The 22,890-nt window shown below is 36.2% G+C and overlaps 1 protein-coding gene across 13 annotated transcripts in view; it reads right to left on the minus strand.

Moving 5' to 3' along the window:
• The window catches only part of ATXN10 (ataxin 10), a 237,685-nt gene that overhangs the window by 137,563 nt on the left and 77,232 nt on the right, over window positions 1–22,890 (minus strand). For 5 of the 13 annotated variants that reach the window (XM_051611474.1, XM_051611457.1, XM_051611465.1 and 2 more), the window contains 2 exons: window positions 18,068–18,131; window positions 9–734 (listed from right to left, as the gene is read on the minus strand). The exons of the other annotated variants lie outside the window; for them this stretch is intronic. In XM_051611474.1, coding sequence (XP_051467434.1) covers window positions 547–734; window positions 18,068–18,131 — 252 coding nt within the window. In that variant the 3' untranslated portion in view covers window positions 9–546. Of the gene's footprint in view, window positions 1–8; window positions 735–18,067; window positions 18,132–22,890 lie in introns of those variants that run through there. 13 annotated transcript variants of the gene reach the window in all.

Here is a 22,890-nt window from a genome sequence, read left to right on the forward strand (position 1 = left end):
ACTAATAATTTAAATACACAGAAGGCATATCATGTTTAATTCACTAAACATTTATGTGCATACAAGGTTCCAGTGATCCTTATGCAAATACAGGTATTTAAGCACCATGATTGATATAGAGTAACTTTCATAGTTTAGCCCTGACTCAGCACAGACCTTTTAAACAGAGATGGGAGACTGCAAAGAAGTTATTTCTTTGTTGAGTTTTTAATGACAGTTATCTTCAGGTATCTTCAGCAACAGGAATTGTGACAACTGAATACTGCATGCATACTAAAAAAAACAATAAAGCAATGAAATTTCAACCATCTGAGAAGAAGGATCTTCTTTCAGAGATTAATTTATCTAGGTATATAGAAAATGTGTAGGTGTCCTTTTATTTACAACAGTGAGGCAGAAGTATCATTTGACCATTTTCCTGAGAATGAACGTAACACTTTCAGCAGACTGAAATTAAAGCTGAAGAAATCTTGATTGCCTGAGCACAAAAAAAATAATTTAAAAGAGAAATCCTCTTTTAATGATATGGCTGTTCTTAATTTTTTTTCAGGAAGGCTTTTTCCTGACAGATCTCAGAATTAACTTGTCATCTCGTTTCTCTATCTCTAAACCCATGCTCTCAAGGGCAGAATTGTCTGCCAGCCCCTTCTCCTCCATCTGTGCAATAAGCTCTTGGTTTCTCTCATTATGTTCAGTGAGATTTCGGATAGCGTATACTGCCCACTGGTTCACAACTGTTGGGCAAAGTTAAGGATCACTTATTTCAAGATGAAACAATGCTTATTTTATTACTGCGTTCCCTCCTCCCTGCCCAGCCCTTCCCCACCTCCCCCCAATCCCTCAAACCCAGAAAAACAGTAGACATTAAAACTCTGAAAAAGTAACATTTACAGGCTATGACTCTGAACCCACAAATACTTGCATATGCGGTAATTTAAGTTTAAATGAGGTATGTCCATTAACTTCAGGCAAGTTTACTAGGTTTTATCTTGAATTAAAACAAACAAACAAACAACAAAATATACAGGAACAGCAGGAATTAAAAGGACATATTTTTTAAAACCAAAATTACAGTTAATTGAAATGATCCAATGATCTTCTTAGTGAGAGTAAAAAAAAAAGTTTGCAATTTGAACACTTCAACACACACTTCCAAGGACTGTAGAATACAGAAAGCCATAAATCAGGTACAAGAAAGAAGGCAATTATTATTTTCACTGTTAAAGCTGAAAGAATGTGGAAAAAGAAAAACACATCTTATCCACATAAACAACTGAAAATAGCACAAATAAAGGGGGAGACATAAAAATATTTAACTTCTAATGTTAGCCAAACTCAGTTCTTTGTGCCTGGCTGCTTCTACAAAGTTGTCAACAGAACAGGCACTATGATCACCAGCAGGTAGCTCCTGTTCATGTTAAAATGGATACAAGCTGCAACTCATTCACCTTCTAAGGTGGTCCCTTGGGGCCAGGATTGAGGCACATGTCAGGGCTTTAGACAAAGGATTTAAATTCCCAGGATTATCAGTCAGGCATCTTCCAAGCAAAGTACAGTGTTCATTTTATGAAGTGTCAGAGATGTTAGCCCCAGTTCTGCAGCTGAAAAGCTATGTTATGATATAATCTTTCCCAAGTTACCCATATGGGAGGCAAGCTATTCTGAATCACACAAAAGTGGTTTGCCTGCAGGGCACCAATTATTTACTACATGTAGCTTCACATCCAGTAGAAGAATATGCATAATTTACTCATCTCCTTGACGTCTTTTGGGTTGGATGGTGTCTAAGCACAGAGACAAGATAGTGTGCTTATGGGCATTTGCTAGGGGGTGATTGGAGGGGAAAATGCCTCAGCTGTGGAATATGGGAACTTCAGCCAAGAGAGTAAAACAGAGGAACTGGACTTTACTACACCATCTATCATGAAAGCATTTCGAAAATCTAGTATCACTGCAGGTACATCCTTACAGAAGCAGTCTTGCCATTTTCTCTATGCACCTTGCAGTGACTTTTGTGCCTACCTTGCTGCCACCTCCAGCTACCCCTTAGGTTTCTAGACTTTCAGCAGAGGCAATTTCTCATGCTGGGTTGCTTGATGCACCAGGCAATGTGGATGAACAACAGAATGTAGCAGAAGCAGCTTTCTTAATGTAAGACCAAGTTCTACCTTCACAAGCTTACATTTTAAAAGAGAGGAAATGATAAAATGAAAATACGGGAGAAAAAAAAAGTTTATAACTACACCTAACCACAGAACTACTTAGATGCCAAAAAAGAATAAAGAAGGGACTGAAATGAAAAGCACACAAGGAGTCACCAGAAAGAAGGTTTAAATTAAGAGTATCTCAGACAAACATCACAGGAAACATGCATGCTAGGGGATATACTGCATTGGCACATGTAAGTGAAAAAGCCCTCTGCCTTTTCATAGAAGTTTATATTTCTTTTCACAATTAAGCAGCACAGAATTGACAATCAAAAATGGCAAATCAGTAACAAACATAGGGCTTTTTTCCTGACAGAGTTCTTCAGACTTTGTCAGGAAACATGCTGCATAACTCCTTCACTAAAAAAATTCTGGCCAAAGGCTGTATCCAGGTGGGGTAATGACAGAGAAGAGATATTAAGAAAAAAAGAAAATTTTGTATCACATCAAAGCCTTCATAGGTGAACATGACTGAGAATATCAATGTATTCTCTTCTGTCAGTACATCGCTAAAGTGGTTAGGTGCAAAGACAAGTGCCAAACTACACCTAAGTTAAACAGACCTTAATTTTTTATTTCCAGTATTTATTTCCACTGAAGATAACACTTGAGTATATAAAACAATAATAAAGTAACAAAGAAATAATATCATATATAAGCTGAATCTCTCTCATCAGCTCCAATGGTGAAAATAAATTTCAGAAGAGTAAGATATGGAAGCTGATGAATACACATGAACAAACAGAAGAACAAAGGCTGATGCCTAGCTGGTCTTTCTGAGGTCTGATTTAAGGCATTTCACAAGTGCCAAAAAGTAACATGAAGTTCTCCCAATGCTCTGTGAGAAACATGCTAATACCCTCCCTGCCTCTGCTCTTGGGATGAGAAGCAGACTTCTCTTGTTGTGTTCCTAAAATACAACTCTGCATAAAATGCAGCACTTGCATAGAAGTTATTTTCAAAGAGTGACAGCTCTCAATCGCGCAAAGTGCCAAACAGAGAAAAAGTACTCTCAAAAATTTTGTTACGTATTAGCCTTGGGAATAATTCTGTTACCATCATCTTTATGTCCTTCAACACAAAAACACTGTTAAACCTCACAGCAGATGTTTTCCTATTATCATATCCATTCATGCTTACATAATATCTAAGACACCCCCATTATCTTATGAACTCTATCATCATTATGGCATTTATCATTATTGACTACTGTAGCTGAAACTGCAAAATGGTTTCAATAATGTTTTCACTCACTCAAAAACTCCTTTCTGCATGTAGGTTTTCCATTGTGAATTCAGTCATGAATATGCATTATTTCCCTTGTTCACATGCTGTGTGAGGCTAAGACCTTTGGATGGCTGTGTGCAGACCTAGACAGACTTAAGTGTCAGCGGAGATTAAAGCTAGTCCCTAGCTAATATTCACATTACCCTCTTGCTCCTCTCCAAAGACAGAGACACAGAGAGAAAATTAAACATATTCTAGAGTCTCTAATCCTACCAACACTTTAAGCACTTTATTGTATGCTCAGCTTTAGAAAGAGAGCTTCTAAAGTTTCCATAGTTACCACAAATAAGAGCATGAGCCTGTTTGTTGTGAAACTGCATAAAAGAAAAGAAACACAGCAAGCGCAGTAGATCTGATTGCGCAGACTTGTCTAGATTTTTCCAAGAGGACACACTACACTCGCAAATTAATTAATACTAGAAACAAGGAAGTGAAGACTATAATCACATTGCAAAGGCACAGAAAAGAAAAAATTTCATTTCATTTTGCAGGAGCTTCATTACTGGACTACTCATGTTTCAGGAATGAAAGCAAACATTTGTACGCATTTATAGCAAGTCTTTTTCAAAATCCATCAGCACTATATGCTATGAGACTCCTATGTTATTCTGACTTAAACAATAACAAAAACTGAATCAACTTTCTCTGTGTTCCGTATTTGTGTAACAACTTCATGTAGCTATTTAAAATTTACCATCTGTACTCCTCTAGGCTGTAACTTCAGTTGTCAGAAATGGGGGTGTACAGGGAGAAAGGAAGAGAGGTGGAAAACATCTGCCAAATGAAAAATTTTACTATTTGGAATCAACATAAACCATGAAAATATATGCCACTAAATCCTGTGAAGTTTTGCCACTGACTGCAAAGGGAACTTTTTACAATTCTCTTGTTTCTTTTCATATGGATTCTGCTACAGCAACTTGCTAGACTTAATGCTAGCAATAGCTCTGTGACTGTTTTATAAATTTAATGGGGTATGAAGTTACAACCACATACTGCCAGGAGTCACTGACCATTATCCTATTGCCATGCACTTACAAACCATTTCCCAAAGAGAGTATTCCAGCTTTTGATTCATAATAGGAGGTCCAATTCAGACTCAAGTTTGTTAGAGCCATCAGGACCCCTATGAATTGTTCTATAAAACAATATGGATTCTGTGGATGAAAGACAATAGACATAATTATTAATGAGGTTTTAATCTGATGAGGCAGATATGCAGAAATGCACAAGTAATCCTGAAAGCATGTCGGTTGAAAAAAGGCAAGTATTAAGTTTTAAAGGTTAAGTATTATCATTGACTAATAGAGCACATTAAAAAGTGGTGACAAGGAGAATGAAATAACATACATCTGTTTTCTTAATATTCCTTGATAGCTATAGTACTGGGGAATTTCTAAATATAATTACCTTGGTGGGGAGTTTGATTTACGACATAGTGTAGATACATTTTTTTCAGTTAGACCTTTTCTTGCACTACAGTTGCTTTTCAGTAATTAAATGATTAGTTAGGAAACTTTCTTCCTTAAGAGTCATATGGCCTGATGAGAAAAAGAGAATATTCTGCCCAATTCCATTATCTTATTTAAATAAGATTTTTGACTATTTAAATACTAACTATATTTTAATCAAATACAGGAAAAGATACAAAAGCTTATGAAGAACAAGAACCCACACAGGTTGGAACCCTAGTCAAATGCGCTGTTTATGCAACAGCTAAGCCACTCGACTTCTCTTAAGAGCTTTTCTGGAACAGGTCTATAAGGGCTAGAAACCAGAGATAAAGAAAATACAATTCTTGTTAATTATATTTCTTTCTGGTCTTCAAAAAGTAATCCAATTATCACTAAAACTTCTGTAGACAGGAATGAAGTACTAAAGCGTCACATTAGAAGAATCACTTCCACTTGCTGACCTGACTGGACCACACTGAAAAGACATAAATCATTTCCCCTTCAAGTCTTTCAGTTCTTTTAAGTACTTTTGTTTCACAGTAACTTGAAGATAATTCTTCTCACCACTAAAAGAGGTCTCTAGACAGCTACTGCAACTGTTAATCTCAGTTCAGATCAATGTGCCGTGATTGACCACACATACTAGACAGTCAGGGTTTTGGTCCCTCACAGTCTGCCAAATTCTTACAAAGCTCTACAAGTTTCTTCCTGTTGGGAGTTTTACTAGTTTTATGAAGTCCTAAAAGTTGCACAGAATGGTAGTAATTCCTTTCAACTCCTCCTTTACCTGTTAAACATAATTTTTACTTCTGTCTAAGATGTTATAAAAAAGAAATAACAGAAAATGTAAAGAACTAAAGGTGTTATCTTAATTTACTTATTTTAAAGAAGCTAATTAATATTTTTAGAAATTATATTTTGGATGCTACTTATTCCCAACATTAAATTATCAGCATCAGAAAACTTCAGGAATTCAGCCTATACAAACTTCAAATACACTGTCTAGAAGTTAGAATGAAAAGGATTAAAACATTTCTGCTGCCTGTATTTTTATTTATTTCATATCGGTTGTTGTAACTTGTCACTGTGGTTGCCCCATTCTGGGTTTAAAAGCTCGAATCAGGCTGTGCTGTATCAGCTGAGAATGTCCTTCCCTCTCCTGACTGATCTGGCTCTTGCAGAGCAGACACAGCACAACGCATCTAACCTAGAAGCCTCCAAGGTGGACTGGTACCACTGGATGCTGGAAGAGGCACTTATTCCCGATGACACATTTTAGGGACAAGATTTGTAACACTGGGGCACCTAAAGCAGAGGTTCATTTCTGCTACAGGTAACTCTCACCTGGTCCAAGAGATCAGGAAGGTCGGACCATCCACTGCCAAACAAGCTTCAAATCTCCACCACTACGTGGCAGCAAAGCTTCACTGGACATGCATGAAATAAGATGCCTGCAGCCAGCCCTTTCCTACTCCTCCTGACTGGGACAGGAAGACAATGGGACAAGAAGGCGACGCTGGGCTGCAAGAACGCCCCATACTAATAAATAATAAAATATTAACAAAATAATTTGGTAAAACCAGAAAGCTGATCCCCCCCAAACCGGGGTATGTCGCTTGAATTCCACTATAGAAGAACACAGCTTTGCCAGAGAAAGAGCTTGAAATTACACCCTCTCAGAATAAGACTATCAGGCAGAAATACTCAGTTTAAAGTAAGTAAAATAGTTTAAATACTAAGACACCATTCTCTGCAATTCTCAGCCTACAGAAATTTGGAAATGTCTGTAGCAAAAAATAATTGTGCATTAAATATTTTTTTCCAGTTCTCAAGCCTTCACCAACTTCCCACACCTGTAGTTATCTCTTCCTCTATCAAACCAACACCATCTGTCTGGCTACCTGTACTCATAGAATCATAGAATGGTTTGGGTTGGAAAAGACCCTAAAGATCATCTAGTTCCAAGTCCCCTGCCATGGGCAGGGACGACTTCCATTAGACCGGGTTGCACAAAGCCCCATCCAACCTGGCCTTGAACACTTCATACCAGTCTCTTAACATCTTACCTATTATCTGTAATGATGAACGAAAGCGTGCCTTGTGAGATTACAGTTTCTTTAACATGGAACTAATATATTTTCAATAACAGACAGATGTTTTATCTCATGCATAACTTCCAGTAAAAATTAACCCATTTCAGTATCTAAGGCCAATGAATACACTTTAAGACCAAAACGGATTATTTTACTTCTTCTACCCAACATTTCTTCACAGAACATGGATGACCAAGGGTCACTCACTCTTTAAAGCAAGCCTCTCAATTCTATTTCATGCATAAGATATTTTCACATCCTTTTCTGAAACACGTTCAATGTTGAGAGGAAGATTTCACTGTGTCCCTAAATAAACTGTTCAATTGGTTAACTCCCTCATTTGTTATAGCCTGTGATTTATGTCTGGTTTAGGCTTATTTAGAATTGTTTTTAAGCATTGATTTTCATTACAGATTAAAACACAAATAATTCACAGATCATGATTAAGGCACTCAGTAAGCATCTTTGCATGAACTAAAGATAAACTGAGGGAATATTCCAAGCTTTGCATAATTCTTGTACTTCTTCCTTCCATTTATATTTTTCAGCATTCCTTTCAAAGCATCCCTTTTGAGGCATCAGAGCTACATCACAAGATCTGACAGAATTTGCTACACGGTTGATTACAGGTGCAATATAGTTGCTTTCTTCTTCTGGCTATTAATAACGAAAGAAATGAAAAAAAAATAGCTCACAGTATTCAGTTGCCCTCTCACTCCTAGCTATGCTCGTCCAAGCCCTTCAGGTCATTCAGAAACACATTTTCAGCACTATCCAATTTCAACAACCAGTCCCAAATTAAAAGGCTCATTCTTAGTTCCAAGGTTTGACTGCTTTTAACTACACACATACTTCAGTGATGTCCACCTGAATGGTACCCAATGTTCATTAAGGTGCTCTTTATTACTCCAGCAATTAACAGATTACAGAAGACACTCCTGAACAGCATTATATACTCAGATAGCTATTAGTCTTCAATGTCTGACAGCTAAACAACATTTAATTCATATTTTATGTGCCTCCTTTCATGCTCTGTGGACTTAAAAGCATGGTGCCAACACACCTTAGTATACTGTGAAATTTAACATAAAATTCTGGTCAAACACTTGAGAGCTACAAAAGCCATAGTACATGTTCAGCTATGTCAGGCTATTTTTATTGTAATGTCTCTTATGCCAAAACGTACATATTTAAAAACTTAAAAAAAAAAAAAAATCCATAACCTCTCATTTGTTTTACTTTTTCCTATACTCAGACTTGTAATACTAGTTTAAAACCATGAATATGACATTCATTTTTGCTGCTTAGGCTGCCATTTTTTAAAAAAAATTATTGCTTATATTTTTAATAGAAACCCATAATTTATGAGTAACTATAAACTATCTGATTTTAAAACAGAAAGAACCACACTCTTGATCAACCTCAAGCTAATGCTCCAGTTACAATATTATATTCTTACAGTTCCTTCTACTACACTAATCCCACTTATGAATTCATGACAACTAAACCTGTTATTTATCTAGATGAGGTACTAGAGAGTTAGCAGGTTGTTACATTAAACAGAAAATCTTTAATTGCTGTTACCTAATGGTTAAAAATGTCTTAGCTAATCTTTTCCCAGGTACCAAAAAAAAATAAATGCAAGACTCCATTAGGTTGAAATTCCTGTGTCAAATTACTATTAAAACCTACTGCAAATATTGAAATATAAAGCACTAAAGCATCGAGGGATGGTAATTGCGTTCACAAAACTGTTAAGTATCAGGCAGACTGTAGTGATTTTAAATTTCCTTCGACATGTAAAGAAAAAAGCTCCACTTACACACAGAAATATACCCATGTGCATTTATATGCATACATATAGAAATAAACACCTTTTCTAAAAGGCTTTATAATTGAAATTGTAGAAGTCAAATAAAAATTAAAAAAAACCTGGCACTAGACTCAAAAATTCAACTTAATGAATAACTGAGATGTGGTCAAGCTAATCATAATTTATCACTCTAAGGTAGATTACAAGATAAGCTGACTCACAATTTGGATAGAAGCTCTTTTTCTATTTATCATCTCTAGAGATTAATCTATTTATAAAGATTCAACAAGAATCTGCATGCCAGCTTATCTCTTCAGCATGTTACTTGAGTGTTTTATTGATTCAGGATATCTGATTAACTTACGTGGTGTAACTCCCACTCCTGCAGCTTTTGGTAATTTTAAACATAACTTTATGAAAAATCATCAGAACAATGAAAGTAAATGAAAATCCAATTCCAGTCTCATACAACACCAGATGATGATCAATGTGCATCCAAAAATTACAACTGTTAAATGAATGGGTCTTTTAAAAGATGCAACTAAATTGTAACCAACTAAGTTTTTTTATCCCATGGTTTTCAAAATAGTTATTAGCCACAATTATATCTACTACAATTTCAGCAAAATGGTTGCATCTCCTTGAAGAAATCTCTGAAAACCAAGAGACAAGAACAAATGAACTGCAAATATATCCTTAGTGAGAAAGGAAAGGTTAGATTTTAGAAACCATTTTGGAAAAAGAAAAAAACGAGTCTATACAAACATCTGGGGAAGTAGAGGGAAAATGATTTAAGGATCAGGAAGGAGATATATTGGACAATTTGCCAGCTGAAGTTACAGATTGTTTTAATCATATGGACCAAAAATGGAAAAACAGAAAAATGTCAGAATAAAGATACTATGTAAAACATTGGTCATGTGACATCTGAATATTCTTTGGAGGCATGCAAAAAAAAATGTCAAGAAGACAGAGTGAAATATCATAAGGTGGTTGTAGAAGGCATTCCATTCTCAACAATATTTTTTAACCACTCCTAGCTTGATTAAAAAAAAAAAACAAAAAAACAACACCAAAAAAAAAAACACCACACACACACACAAAACCAAACAACAAAAACCTTTTGGTCTCAAATTTCTAGTGCTCTCTCTCAGCCCAGAGGGGAATTTTTCAATACAAAGTCTACAGAAAAATCAAGCAAGCTTTTTGAGCTATAAAAGCAGTGAAATATTATATTTTCTCTGTTTCTTTTTCTTTCTTTCTTTCTTTTTTTTTTTTTTTTTTTTTTGTGTTCCTGGGAACTGAAGATTTGCTTTCTTTCATTAATTCAAGCCTGTCATAGATTTAAATCCACCAAGAGGATTAGGGCAGAGGACAAATATGACAATATTTGGTTTAGAAATAGTTATTACCTTTAATTCCTTACTTTTACATGAAAGAGTTGGTGCCTACAGAGATTACTCTTCTCAAGGGATTAGAAATATTGTAATGTAACATTTGAAAGAGCCTTCTTGCATTCTGTATGCCTCTGTTAAATTTTCTCCAGCTCTAAGAGGGACCCTGTTCATCACACATTTTTTTAATGATGGTACTTGTCACTTAATGGAGCTGGGTACAAGTGAGATACTGAATAACAGACTTCATATTTACATCTCTGCAAACCTGCCTTAGTATTTTATATACTTTCAAGAAAATTAATACTCCTTCCCTGCCCCCAAACTCTGAATGTCAGTATTTTAATAATCCTGTAGATGCACTAAATAAACTGCATCCTGAAATTATGAAATCAGCAACCTGAAATATACCATTAGGAACTAAAACTTTGTTAAACGTCCAAACACAAAATTCAATCTGTGGTCATTTCTGAGAGACAAAAAAGGGACAGCACTTTCATTTTCCAGAGTATCTTTTCCTGTACTGCACACTGTACTCCTCCTGGTCTTAGTCTTTTTCACATTCAGGATACTTTCACATTTGACAAGAGAAAATTTGTTCTTGGGGAAAATGTGCACAACTGATATAGCTAGTAGATGGAGAACCATGTCACAAGAAAACTTCATAACTTTGCTTACATTCTAATGCAAACCTTCTCTTTCAACAGACATTTCAGAAGTGGAGTCTTTGAGTCAGTTGTTAAATCTACCAAATATCCTTAATCCTGATGTTGTAGGTTTTTTCCCTTGGTTTTTCACCTTTAGGTGGGTTATGTTCCAAAGAGTTTGCAATATACAAAAAAGATAAACAATGGGTTAAATTATGGAAGTTGTATTATCCCAACTCTTTAGATACAAAGCCAATGTCAAGAATGATTTAAAATAGGATTAAGTTACACAAATATCTCCTGTACCCTTTTCAATAGGGAGCAAGCATGTACCTTCAGAGCTTTACAATAATCCCACTTTGGAGACTTTACTCAGTATCATACAGAAAAATCCCACTTAGAATGAAATCCAGCCTTCTTTAGTTCATTAATGCTTCTGTATGAACAAACCCAGCTACTTCCAGAGCTTCTTTCAGGAGTATAAAGACACCTTGACACCTAGTGACAGAAACAGGCATTGGTGGGCAGATGATCATAGAATCATTTTGGATGGAAAAAGCCTTTAAAATAATCAAGTCCAACCATAAACCTAGCACAGCTAAGTCCACCACTAAATCATGTCCCTCCACACCACATCTACACATCGTTTAAATAAATTATCTTCCCAAATAAAACAAAAATCAGTGTTGGGGAATAGCTGTGCTTTTTTCTTTTCATCATGAGAAACAACGAGAAAGTTCAAGACTCTTAGGAATCCTTTAGGAAACTGGCCCACCACTGCAGCTAAAAAAAACCCCTACCAGACTCCCCTTGTGCACCACACAGACCCCTAAACTAGTATAAGTAACCCCTAAGTTAGTATCTAACAAGATACAGCTATAAAGAATTCACAGCAACTAGCAGGAAAAGGGTAGGCTTTGGTCTGCTGAATAAGGTGAAAGAAATAAACCCCTCTCACAGATTGTTCTTGCTCAATGAATAACTTACATTTTTACCTGTTCTAGTTTCTAGTCTGACCAGTTCATCTGAATATATTTGCAAGATACAGAGAAGGAGCTAAGGTTTCTGCATATGCCACAAACCAGAAATTCTCCTATCTCTACAGGGCTTCAGAGAAGAATTCTCAGCATGTAGGAGTTGAATTGGACTGAACTGTAGCATGGCAATATAGCAATTTCTTCTTGTTTGACCATTTTTTTTTTCATTCTAGCTCCATCTATGGTAGTTGGCTGCCACTCAGTTGGTATTTTGTATTGTATTTGGCATTGGAGCCTAAATGTTCCAGCCAACAAATTTCTGTTCTTCACCTGTGCTGACAAGTCCTATTCTTCCACTGCCAACCTCAACAACCACTGCTAGGTCACTAAAAGCTGACTACCTTCCTTTTGGTTAAAGTTATAGTGACAATCAGTACTGGTTTACAGAAAATAAGATTCTAATAGTACTCTGTGTGTGAGGATATGGGCTGCAGACTCTCGACTTACTTGTCCAGCAAGGCAAATGTCAATGGGATGAGGAAAAGGGTAATTTCTTCCAAGGGGGCAGAACTTGACTTGGGCATAAGGAGGTCATTACTGTCTTCCTCAGTAGCATGGGTTCTTTGCACTGACCATATCCACTGAAATACTGTGATTTCATGTATGCTTATGAAAATATAGAATCAAATAGGTCAGCTCAAACTACTAAGTGTACTGGCAGCATATAAAGTGAGCTTTCCAAAGAAAAGCATGTTACTGATGTACCATGCTCTATTTTCTTGCCAACATACATGAGGATAGCCACATTTATGTGAAAATGCTCAACTGTATGACGGTTTACTCTAAAAAAAGTTAACTCACACTCCTGATTTTTACTTTCTCCTGCCTTCTACACAGCTGTGAGGCAATTTTACAGTATATGGCTTGGTTTAGGTTGCACCATGTTAAAAAACAGTATGTTAAGTTTCCCCAAAAGTCTTTGCTGGCATCTCACAAAAACAAACTGCCATTGTTGTACACCAAAGCAGCTTGATTTCTAACTTTAGCCAGAAGTTTCATGAACCACAATTATACTTGCTGCTGCCATAAAGTCAAAAGTATTTTCACTCTACCTCTCAGATGACATTCAAACTGAATGTAATAGAAGAAGCTTAGAGAAGGAATATCTGAAAATTAACTTATACTTTCTACTTTTCCATTCATTATTCAAACTAAGAGGCTATGTATGGATATGCACAGCAACTCTATGCTTTCCTTCCACAAATGCTGAAAATTCTTACTCCTAAAACATAGCTAGCTGGGTGTTTACTCATATATATAAACACATGTATGTGTGTGTACATGCACACACACTAACTCCATAGCAGGATATTTTTTTCTTCAAGTATGACTGCACTTGCAGCTAAGAGAAAAACATGTCTGATTAGGTTAATATAATAAAGTAAATTCAGACATTCACAAAATCAATTTATCGAGAGACCTACTATAAGAATCTCAAAAGGGTAAGACTGGTAAGAATCTTGAAAAAACAAGAATATTTCATCTTCAAAACTGCATTTCACTTCTGACTCTAAGTTTTACTAGTTTAACTAACAGCTATTACATTGCAGTACTTTGGATAATATGTTTTCTTTCCCAAAAATAGTAATAAATATTTTAAACAACAGCCATTAAACTAAAAACAAGAAAAAAAAACATGTCATCTTTGTGTGTTACTCATGAGACTAAGTATTAGAAAGGAGCAAAAACCAGACAACTTAGTTAAGGTAAACTGAGGAAGTCTTAAATAATAAACAGGCTAGTTTATTTAAAATCTTTCATAAGCACATTTTTAATTATTAGGGTCAACAGTTTTTTTTATCAGAATGGGCTTGCCTCCCTCCTTATGTTTGCCATAAGGCAGTGGAATCCATGAAAGGTCAGAAATGAAGATGGAAGGAGCAGTTAGAGCTTAGGATGAAGTAAAAGACAAGAACAAAAATAAGAGCTTCTTTCTGATGCTAGAGCCCTTCAGAGATGGTGGTTCACAAAGCAAAACAAGGTATTTTGATTTAGAACAGCTTTTCAACACAAATAACTTGAAAAGCAGGATCTGGCATAAATTTTTTTTTGGTATCATAGAATCACAGAATGGTTTGGGTTGGAAAGGACCTTAAAGATCATCTAGATCCAACACCCCTGCATGGGCAGGGACACCTTCCACTGCCCAGGTTGCTTGAAAGCCCATCCAACTTGGCCTTGAACACTTCCAGGGATGGGACATCCACAACATCTCTGGGCAACCTGCTCCAGTGTCTCAGCAACCTCACACTGAAGAATTTCTTCCCAATGTCTAATTTAAATCTACCTTCACAGAATCACCAAGGCTGGAAAAGACCTTTAAGATCATCAAGTCCAGCCAGTGAACTAACACCACCACACTGGCTAGACCATGGCACTAAGTGCCACATCCAGCCTTTCCTTGAACACATCCAGGGATGGTGCCTCCACCACATCCCTGGGAAGTCCATTCCAATGTGTAATCACCCTCTCTGTGAGGAAGTGCTTCCTAATATCCAACCTAAACCTCCCCCAGGCATTACCCAGATATGCATCTTCAACCCACTCTACTATTCTGTGACAGGTTTAATGTATTTAATTTTAAACATAGGTTATATAAGTAAAGCACAACAGTCCCAACTTTTCAGAAGCTGAACCAGAAGCTGAATTTTTGAAACAACAAATTTATCTCATAAAAGAACCTCTTCTTAATCAAAAGGCAAACAAGTCCACTTGCATTATGCATTACAATTTTTTCTTTGGAATATAGAAGGACAGTTATGATTAGGATACAGCCAATTCAAGGTGGAAGAGTTAAAGGGTATATAAAAAAAATTAAAGTTACATTGAAGCTTCTCTCAAGTTTAACTCTTCAGACTCTAAGGTCTATATTTAACTATATCTCCAAAGTGTCACACTATTTACCTTTTCCCCTGTGCTAAAAGCCTGACAGGTAACAACTGAAGATCTGGCATCTTTCAGCATTTCTCCATTTAATTTACTTGGAATAATGGAAAGTTATAATAGCTGAAAATTTAAAACACCAATTCAAATCACCTTTGTAAGAGGTACAGAGAATTTACTCTTGGCTGTCCATAATAATCTTCATGTCTGTTACTAATGAGGGTTGTTTGGGGTTTGGGTTTGTTGTTTTTTTTTTCTTTTACTCATGCAGTATCCTGAAGGAAAAAGTACTATTTGTTAGTATAAATATAAATGATACAAGTCTGCCTGAGATGTAATTAGAAAAGACAACAGTTCTCCTAGACTGTGTATTGAAAGATGAATTCAAACCTAGAAAGCTCAAGCAATGCAAACATGCCACTTAAACTTCAGCTAGCAACCTCACAAGCAATGAGCCTCTTGATATTTCTATGCACGTTACAGAACTGTTCAGGATCTCAAAGAACACAGTTTTACGGTAATGACAGGTTTGAAAAGAAATTTATTTTAGGATAAGAACAGACCCATTTCCTCTTTCAGTATACTTCCATATGCTGCAAATAAAAAGATTTACCAAATTGTTTCTTTTAAAGGTAATAAAGAGCTCTTTCAACATCTAACAAGGCAGCCCATCTTCTGATAAATTGCATCCTTCAGGGGAATTTTTATTTTTTTTTCCCCTATCCAGAAAAATACTTAATAGCTTTTACCACAAAAGTTACATTTTTCTTCGGAAAATTTTGTATGTGAATCACTGTATCAACTCTGTTTTCAGTATGACATCTTAACTGTAGAGTTTGGGTGCCTCTGAAGCAGATAAAGCACAAACAAAGCCGTGCATCTACAAAGACTTTACTTAGAAATCGCATAAATTCTTATATAAAAGGAATCTGGATTAAACTTTTTCCAGTCAGCTTCATCCAAGGAGAAATCCCAGTAACACAGCCTGAAAGCAAAAGCAAGCACTAGAAACAAGAACTCAGCAAGGAGTTTCTGGACATGAGTTTCTGAAAGAGAGCTACAGCAAGCATTCCCTCACAACTTTTCACATCATCTTGGTAAATTGCAGCACCTCTGAGTGATCATAGTCAAATTTCAGCAACTCTCTCAACACCCAGCTCAAAAGCTGCCTAAATACTTCCCTTTATTTAATCAGCCTTGAAAAGTGACAAAATATATTCACTCTGGATCAGAAAGTTCTAACATGGGCAACTTCAAGGTGTTTTAGTTTTAAACAAGTAGGCTTTCCAATCTTAAGATCACTGCTCTGGTTTACAAGCATCACAAAATGGATTTGTGTCAGACAGGACTGGGTGCACAGAGGGAGGAGAGAAACAGTCAAATCTCTTCAGAGTAATGTTATGCAATGGCATGAGACACCTGCATGCTACTAAGGATTTGATTTCTGGTGTCTAGAAGTAGCAGAATATGCTGCAAAGCAGATGAAAGTAGAGACAGATGCAAACTGCAGACTCCTCTTCTGCTTCCCTGCATGAGACATGCTGAGAAGGCAGCAGATTAGAAACACTAGAGGCAGGAGAGAAGCAGGGTAGCATTAACTTCGTGTAGCACGAGCACCTGGAATAGCTCCAGGTGAAAACAATAAATGAATAGTAGCCTAAGTTTTGCCCCAAAAGCTGATGCAGCAAACTTTGTTACACCAGGCTAGTCCCTCCTTTGCCCAAGTGCTGCTTACTTTTTCACATACCTGAATACTGTATGCTATGGATCAGTGGTGAAAGCTCATATTCAGAGGTGTCATTATGTCTAGCAAGTCTTTAAAAACCAAGCAATCAAAGTTTTGTCTTCTGGTAAGAAGTTTATAGTTCAGCCATAAAACATTAGCCTGTATCGTAAGGTGTAAGAATTTTCACGTTGCCCAAAATACAGTAAAGGCTCTAATGGTATTTTATTTTCAGTTCATTCAAGATTGTAAATTACAACTCTACCCTTTGTAAGTCTTTTTTACCAACAGCTAAAATGAAGGATTAATCCTAGGAAGAAAGTCGTTGCACAGCTCTGCCTTCCAGCAAAGGAGCACTAACTTGGGATCAAAATTCCTTAGTTTTTTCTCAGGGCTGCTCTTCAGCTTAAGGAAAGGTAACTTTCCCTGCCCTTCCCATCACATCCACCAGTGTCCCTTACCAGAATCATTCTGTGGAAGCCCAACTCTGCTACTTAGCCCTGTTAAGAGCCACACTCTCAGGTCTCCAACCAGAGCAATAGCGATCAATCTAAAAACCTTCCATATAAAGTAACACAGTGAGTAACTAAGAAAATAGTTAACACCCATTGCTCATCCACATAGCTTGTTAACATTTTGCTGTCATACGTCCCTACATTATTTCATCCTTCTAACATGTATTTTTATGCAGATTATGTTCTACAGCACACAATTAGGAGGATATGCAACGTTTTCACAACCTTTTTTTTTTATATATAACATTTGTTAAAAAAGCAAGCTTTTCCTGATAAAGTAATTTAAAAAACCTGTTTCATCTGTTGGGTATAAAAAAGCTGGCAGTACTCAAGACAGGAAAGGCATTTGATTTCCAGATGCACTTATCAGAAACTTACAAGGAGCTAATGATTAGATGACAGAAAATAATAGCTCCCCCAGTGATACCAGCAGTACTATCACTATGCAGTTCACGAAGAGATGGATACATCTGCTTCACAACTGTTTATCTTCAATATGAAGTTAATTCCCTCTAACAGCAATCTATCTTGGAAAGTCTTAAACCTCAGGGGAAAAAAAATCCCAAATATGAAGCACAATACCACTTATATTAAATTCTCCCCAACATTTCAGTAATGGGCATCATTAATTCTCTTAATTATAAATATTTTCATTACAGATTGCTAGTTTTGTCTCTGTGCTTAGAGTAAGTTCTCCAAGATCTGATTCCATGAGTGAAGTCCTAATTCATATTTCGATCAGTTTGGTCTCTGAAATGACATCTGTAAAGCAATAAAATGTCTTATTTTAGGAAACATAATATAACCACAGTTCAACTTAGTTAAGAGTCCAGTTCATGAAAGCATATTTATGAGTTTGCTCACATGTGAACCAAACATTTAAATACAACCTAGAAACTCATGAAGCTGGTCTGACTCAGGTACCAAGAGAAAGCAGTACTGGCATAAATATATTAACCCCCCACATCTTTTAATATTCATATTCAATAACTAGAATTATTTTGTAAAGGATACAAGGATTGTTGTCATCAATACTGCAGTTGTCCAGGATCAAGGGGATGCCATCTAACTCATAGACCTAAATAAAAACCAAAGTTTAATTTTAAGACTTCTCAACAATACTAATGCTCTTTCATGCAAGAAATATGTAAAAACATAACAGGGATGTTTGTTTCCTCAAAAATATCAAACACTTTAATATAAATTGCAGACTAAGTCTGTGACTACCAGCACTAAGTATCACAAAACAGTAACAGATGCAGACATTATTTTCACATTCCTCCTTCTTTTAGTATATGTTTGACTGAGGTATTTTCTACATCGTACTTCTCTCACTGAGCCAGAAAAGCTGTGCTCATTGACAGCTCATGCATGCTTCCTGGAGGATGAATCACCAAAAAAAAACACAAACAAGTGAAAAAATTAAGAATTTGAAAAACACATATATACATTTGCACACTTTGGCACAGGGCCATGCGTCTTCTGTATCTACACAACCCTCAAAAAATGTGCTACCTACATGTATCTAAGTATGAATTCTCTATATCAAGAGCCACTGACTTTTTTTCCTTCTATAAGCTGTTCATTATGTTATTAGCAACCCAGCAAAGATAAGATGTTGTTTTCTGTTTTCTCTATATACATACACATGTGAATTCACTAACTAATGCATTTGTGTATGAGGTAACGTATAACCCTAACAGACTCATACATACATACACAAACACATAACTAAGAACTTAGTACAAGCTGACATTAATAAATATGTAGCATAATTATCTTAAGAAAAGTTTATTCTGTAAGAAATTTATCTAGAGTTCTAAGATGCACTGTAACAACATACATCATCATGCATATTTACAGCTTTAGAAAGTGTTACTTATTTAAATGAAAACTTGTTCTAAATTATCTGTAACATTTCAATCTTGGAAATAACTTCTTAAGACATTTAAACATCTAAAAAAATAATTACATAAGTAATTTTTTAAAAACTTGAGGGAATGAGAATTGTTTATATACTTATACCAATATATTATTTATTTTAAGCCATCCAAACACGGTCCTGAGCAGCTTAATGTGCATTTAAGCACAGAGGTTGGGCAAGAATTTCCTCCAGAAGTCTCTTCCAACCTCAACCATACTGTGATTCTGCAATACTCAAACTGCACTTGTCCTAATCTGAAATTCTTTCATTTCTTAAAATGTAATTTAAAACCGGGTACTAGTGGGGCAAAGAAATTTGGACAGAATGTCAGTTTAAGTTGTGGCTTGATGATAGAATTTTCTCTTCCATCTTTTTTTGCCCAAAATAAGATGCGTTTTTATGTAACATGTAAAACAAAAATCACAACATTTACACTGCAGGATGGGTCAGCTTTCTGAAATGTAAGGCCTGTGTTAAGAGAGAAAAGCTGGGTAGGTGGAGATGTAGATGTGAAATTCAAAACAGACTACCAATCAGTGAAACCGAATTCAGGGACAAACATGAGCACATCCCATCCCTCTTACAAGTTCATTTCAGATAATCTTATTACAGAGTCTCAAGCTATAACATGAGAAAGTAACAAAGACACATACACAAACATGTGAGGCTTACATGTAAGAAAAACAAAAAACATTGCTAGCTTTTAAGACCTAACTGGCACATCTGTGCTAGCATGCATAACTATACCTACATGAAATACAGTTAATAACACGAGTTTTACAATACCCTCTCTTTCCACAAAATTTTTGTGTGTTTTCCAAAGGTCACACATCGTGTATGCTGTCCCACTTCAAAGCGTGAACAGCAACTTTTCAGAAATGCAGCACTTGCATGTGCTTGGGAAACATTAGTTCTTTGATTTTTATGCTGTAGCCAAACTCTGATACGCCTACAACGTTACCTTTTATTTTCCATCAGTGATATGCTGAACTTTATCTAGATTAAGTACTGTCAACTGAAATAAACCAGGCAATCTGTTCCGGTTCGATTCAAACAAGATGTTTAACAAAGTAAGTAAGTATTGGGGGAAAGTAAAATTTTAATTAAAATTCACAAATACTTCAAAAAAGTAACTGTAGGAATATGATGAGATTCCTTCAAATTTAAGTGTGAACCGAAGCAGTAAACCAGTCTTAGTAATACCTTAATGTAAAAAACAGTTGCCAACCATCACTGGTTTACACACCCAATGAGAGACTCCTGAACAGCTTACACTTAAACTACACATATAATTTTACCATGTTAGATACAGCTCTTGTTATCAGTATGCCAGCTTTGGTATGCCACCTGTGACTTGCTACACAGTAAAATGAAGCAAGAAAAAGAAACCTTACAATACGCCCACCCAAGAAAATTCTATATGCTTCTGAGAGTGACTCATGAGGTGAACAGTCCCAATTCCCAAGCAACCACTGCTAGAGGAGTTCCAGTTCTTGCCAGCTGTTCATGAACCACGATCCAGCATTTTACAGTAACCTAAAATTCATGCCAGTGTATTATAATCGTCTAGAATGCAAAGTGAATCAGTTCAGCAATTGTTCTGCATGTAGCAGAGCCATTTCTGCAATGAGAGTGTCACAGTCAAAGGAAGGAAACACTGTCCCCCTCCAGGCTGTCCCACTTTCTCTGACCTGCTCACTCTCATCTGCCTATAATCTCCCACACTAGCAGATTTTGTAAATACTAAGAAACCACCATCGCAAGTCTCAACTTCTTACACAGGTTTATTTGAACTAGATTGCCCAATGCAAAGAGGTTAGTGATTTTTTTTTTCCCCTAATCATCAGCCTCAGAGTTTCTCCTTTGAAGATAAATGTCTGTGAAATACACAGGGCAGAGTAACTTAGTGGACCTTATGCAGGTATCTTCAGTAGGGCTTGGGAAAGAAGTCAATATTGCATAAGCCTCAAATCTCACCTTAAAGAAGGTGCAAAAATATCCTGGGAATAAAACATGTAGTGGCTGGTGTGAAACTGGCTGTAATCCACCCAAAGCTTTGAAGAAATTATAGACAGAAACTAAGGAATAGGGCAGTTTTGATGTCTTAGAACTGCTCATATTGGCCTGTGTTACGAAATACCACTAAACCTATTCTCCATTTACATTATTGACAACATAGCTGACCAATAACATGGAAAGGCACTGGACTGTAAAAAAACTACAAGATTATTTTATTGCAAAGAACTCTAATGCTTTCTTTTGAACTACATTGAAACTATAAATGAAGCTGCAGTTTATATGTAGGCTGAAATCTCAACCACATTGAAGTTAATTACAAAGGTTACTTAAGACACGTTTAAAATTATAAACATAGAGCTCTGCACTAGTAATCTCTAGTGCTTCAGTCAAGTCAGTAACAAAAATTCTGCCCAATGTTATTGTGTCAGTTTCCAAAATTGCTGTCTGAAAAAACAGAGAAATGGAACATCCAGCATTCTAAGGCAGGTGCCTCTCTCCACCAGTTAAGGAAGACATCTTTCACAACACAGCTTTCTATTGCTGTCCTGCTTGTTTCTGTACTTTCCTTTGAAACATAATGAATATTGGTATCACACCAGTGAGAAAGAGGTTTATATTACACCTAAAAGAAAATGCCTTTCCCAGTGACAAAGTGATCGCCAGGGTTCTTCTCTTTCTTTGTACCTGGAATTTCACAATCTATTTCAATTACTTAAACCAGACACTGAACAGAAGCCCATGTAGGCAGAGATGCTATATAAATATTAAACAAGAGCGACCAGCCCACACCATATAATGCCCACTGCTCTCATGGCCAAAGAACAATATAGCATTTTATTTGGATGGTTTGGTCCATGTCAGTCCCAAGGAAAAAGCTATGCTTTTTCCCTTGATAATACCGAATATAATCAGACCAAAAGTAAAGCTTTTAATGCTATCTTACAGAATTGACATTTACTGACCAATATATTATAAATAAGGACACTAGCATAATTAAGTGTATCTGCCTGAAGAGAAGCACCTCCAATAGTTTTCAAGTATCTTCTTATAAAATTCATAGAAATAATTACCATTAGCATAATAATTCACAGGAGTATTTAAGTATTAACCACAGACTCCTTCATGAATCTTTCCAGCAGCAATGGAGCCAAGCTCAGATGTAAGAATGCAAATTCTCCGAGCATGACAGTGCTTGTTGCTGAATGAGAAATCTGCATACATCTAGTAAAATGCAACTAGTCTCCAGGTTCTGCAGCTATACAGACACCAACAGAAAACCTCCAGCAAAAATACTCTCTTCAAAGGATCATTAACACTTCAGGCATAAGAAATCTTACCTAGTGAACTGTATGCATAATATGCAAAAAGTACATTCATGCTTTTAGATACCAACTGGTTGAACATAAATTGATCTTCCACTAGAATGTAACCAATTCTCAGTCTTCAATTGATGCAGTAGCCAGAACATGAAATGTGCTTTGTCTAGCCACAGAAATGCTTCTATTTCTTAGAAGTTTTTTGTTTGATGCAACTATAGATAAGCAAAAGGAAACATGTTCTCACCAACAGATGTGGACTGCTAGCAGTCTGAATAATCCATGCTAACACATGCTCTTCTTTTTACATGTTACTGACAAGTACACTGACAAATAGACAAATTCCTAGTTTAAAAAGTGATTGGGTGGCAGGGGCGACTTGTATACTCTAGAAACAAGTGGAAAAAAAAGAGGGAATAAAGAGGAACCATTTATGTGGAAAAACTCCAGATACTACATTATTTATAGATCATCAGTTTCCTATATGAGAAAAAGTCTGTCTCCAACCATGTTTAGCTCCAGAATATTACATTTCAATTTACATTACAGCACTTTAAAAAAGGCTTCTGTGAGCAACA

Source organism: Apus apus, chromosome 1 (genome assembly GCF_020740795.1).
Source record: "Apus apus isolate bApuApu2 chromosome 1, bApuApu2.pri.cur, whole genome shotgun sequence".
NCBI classification, from domain to species: domain Eukaryota; kingdom Metazoa; phylum Chordata; class Aves; order Apodiformes; family Apodidae; genus Apus; species Apus apus.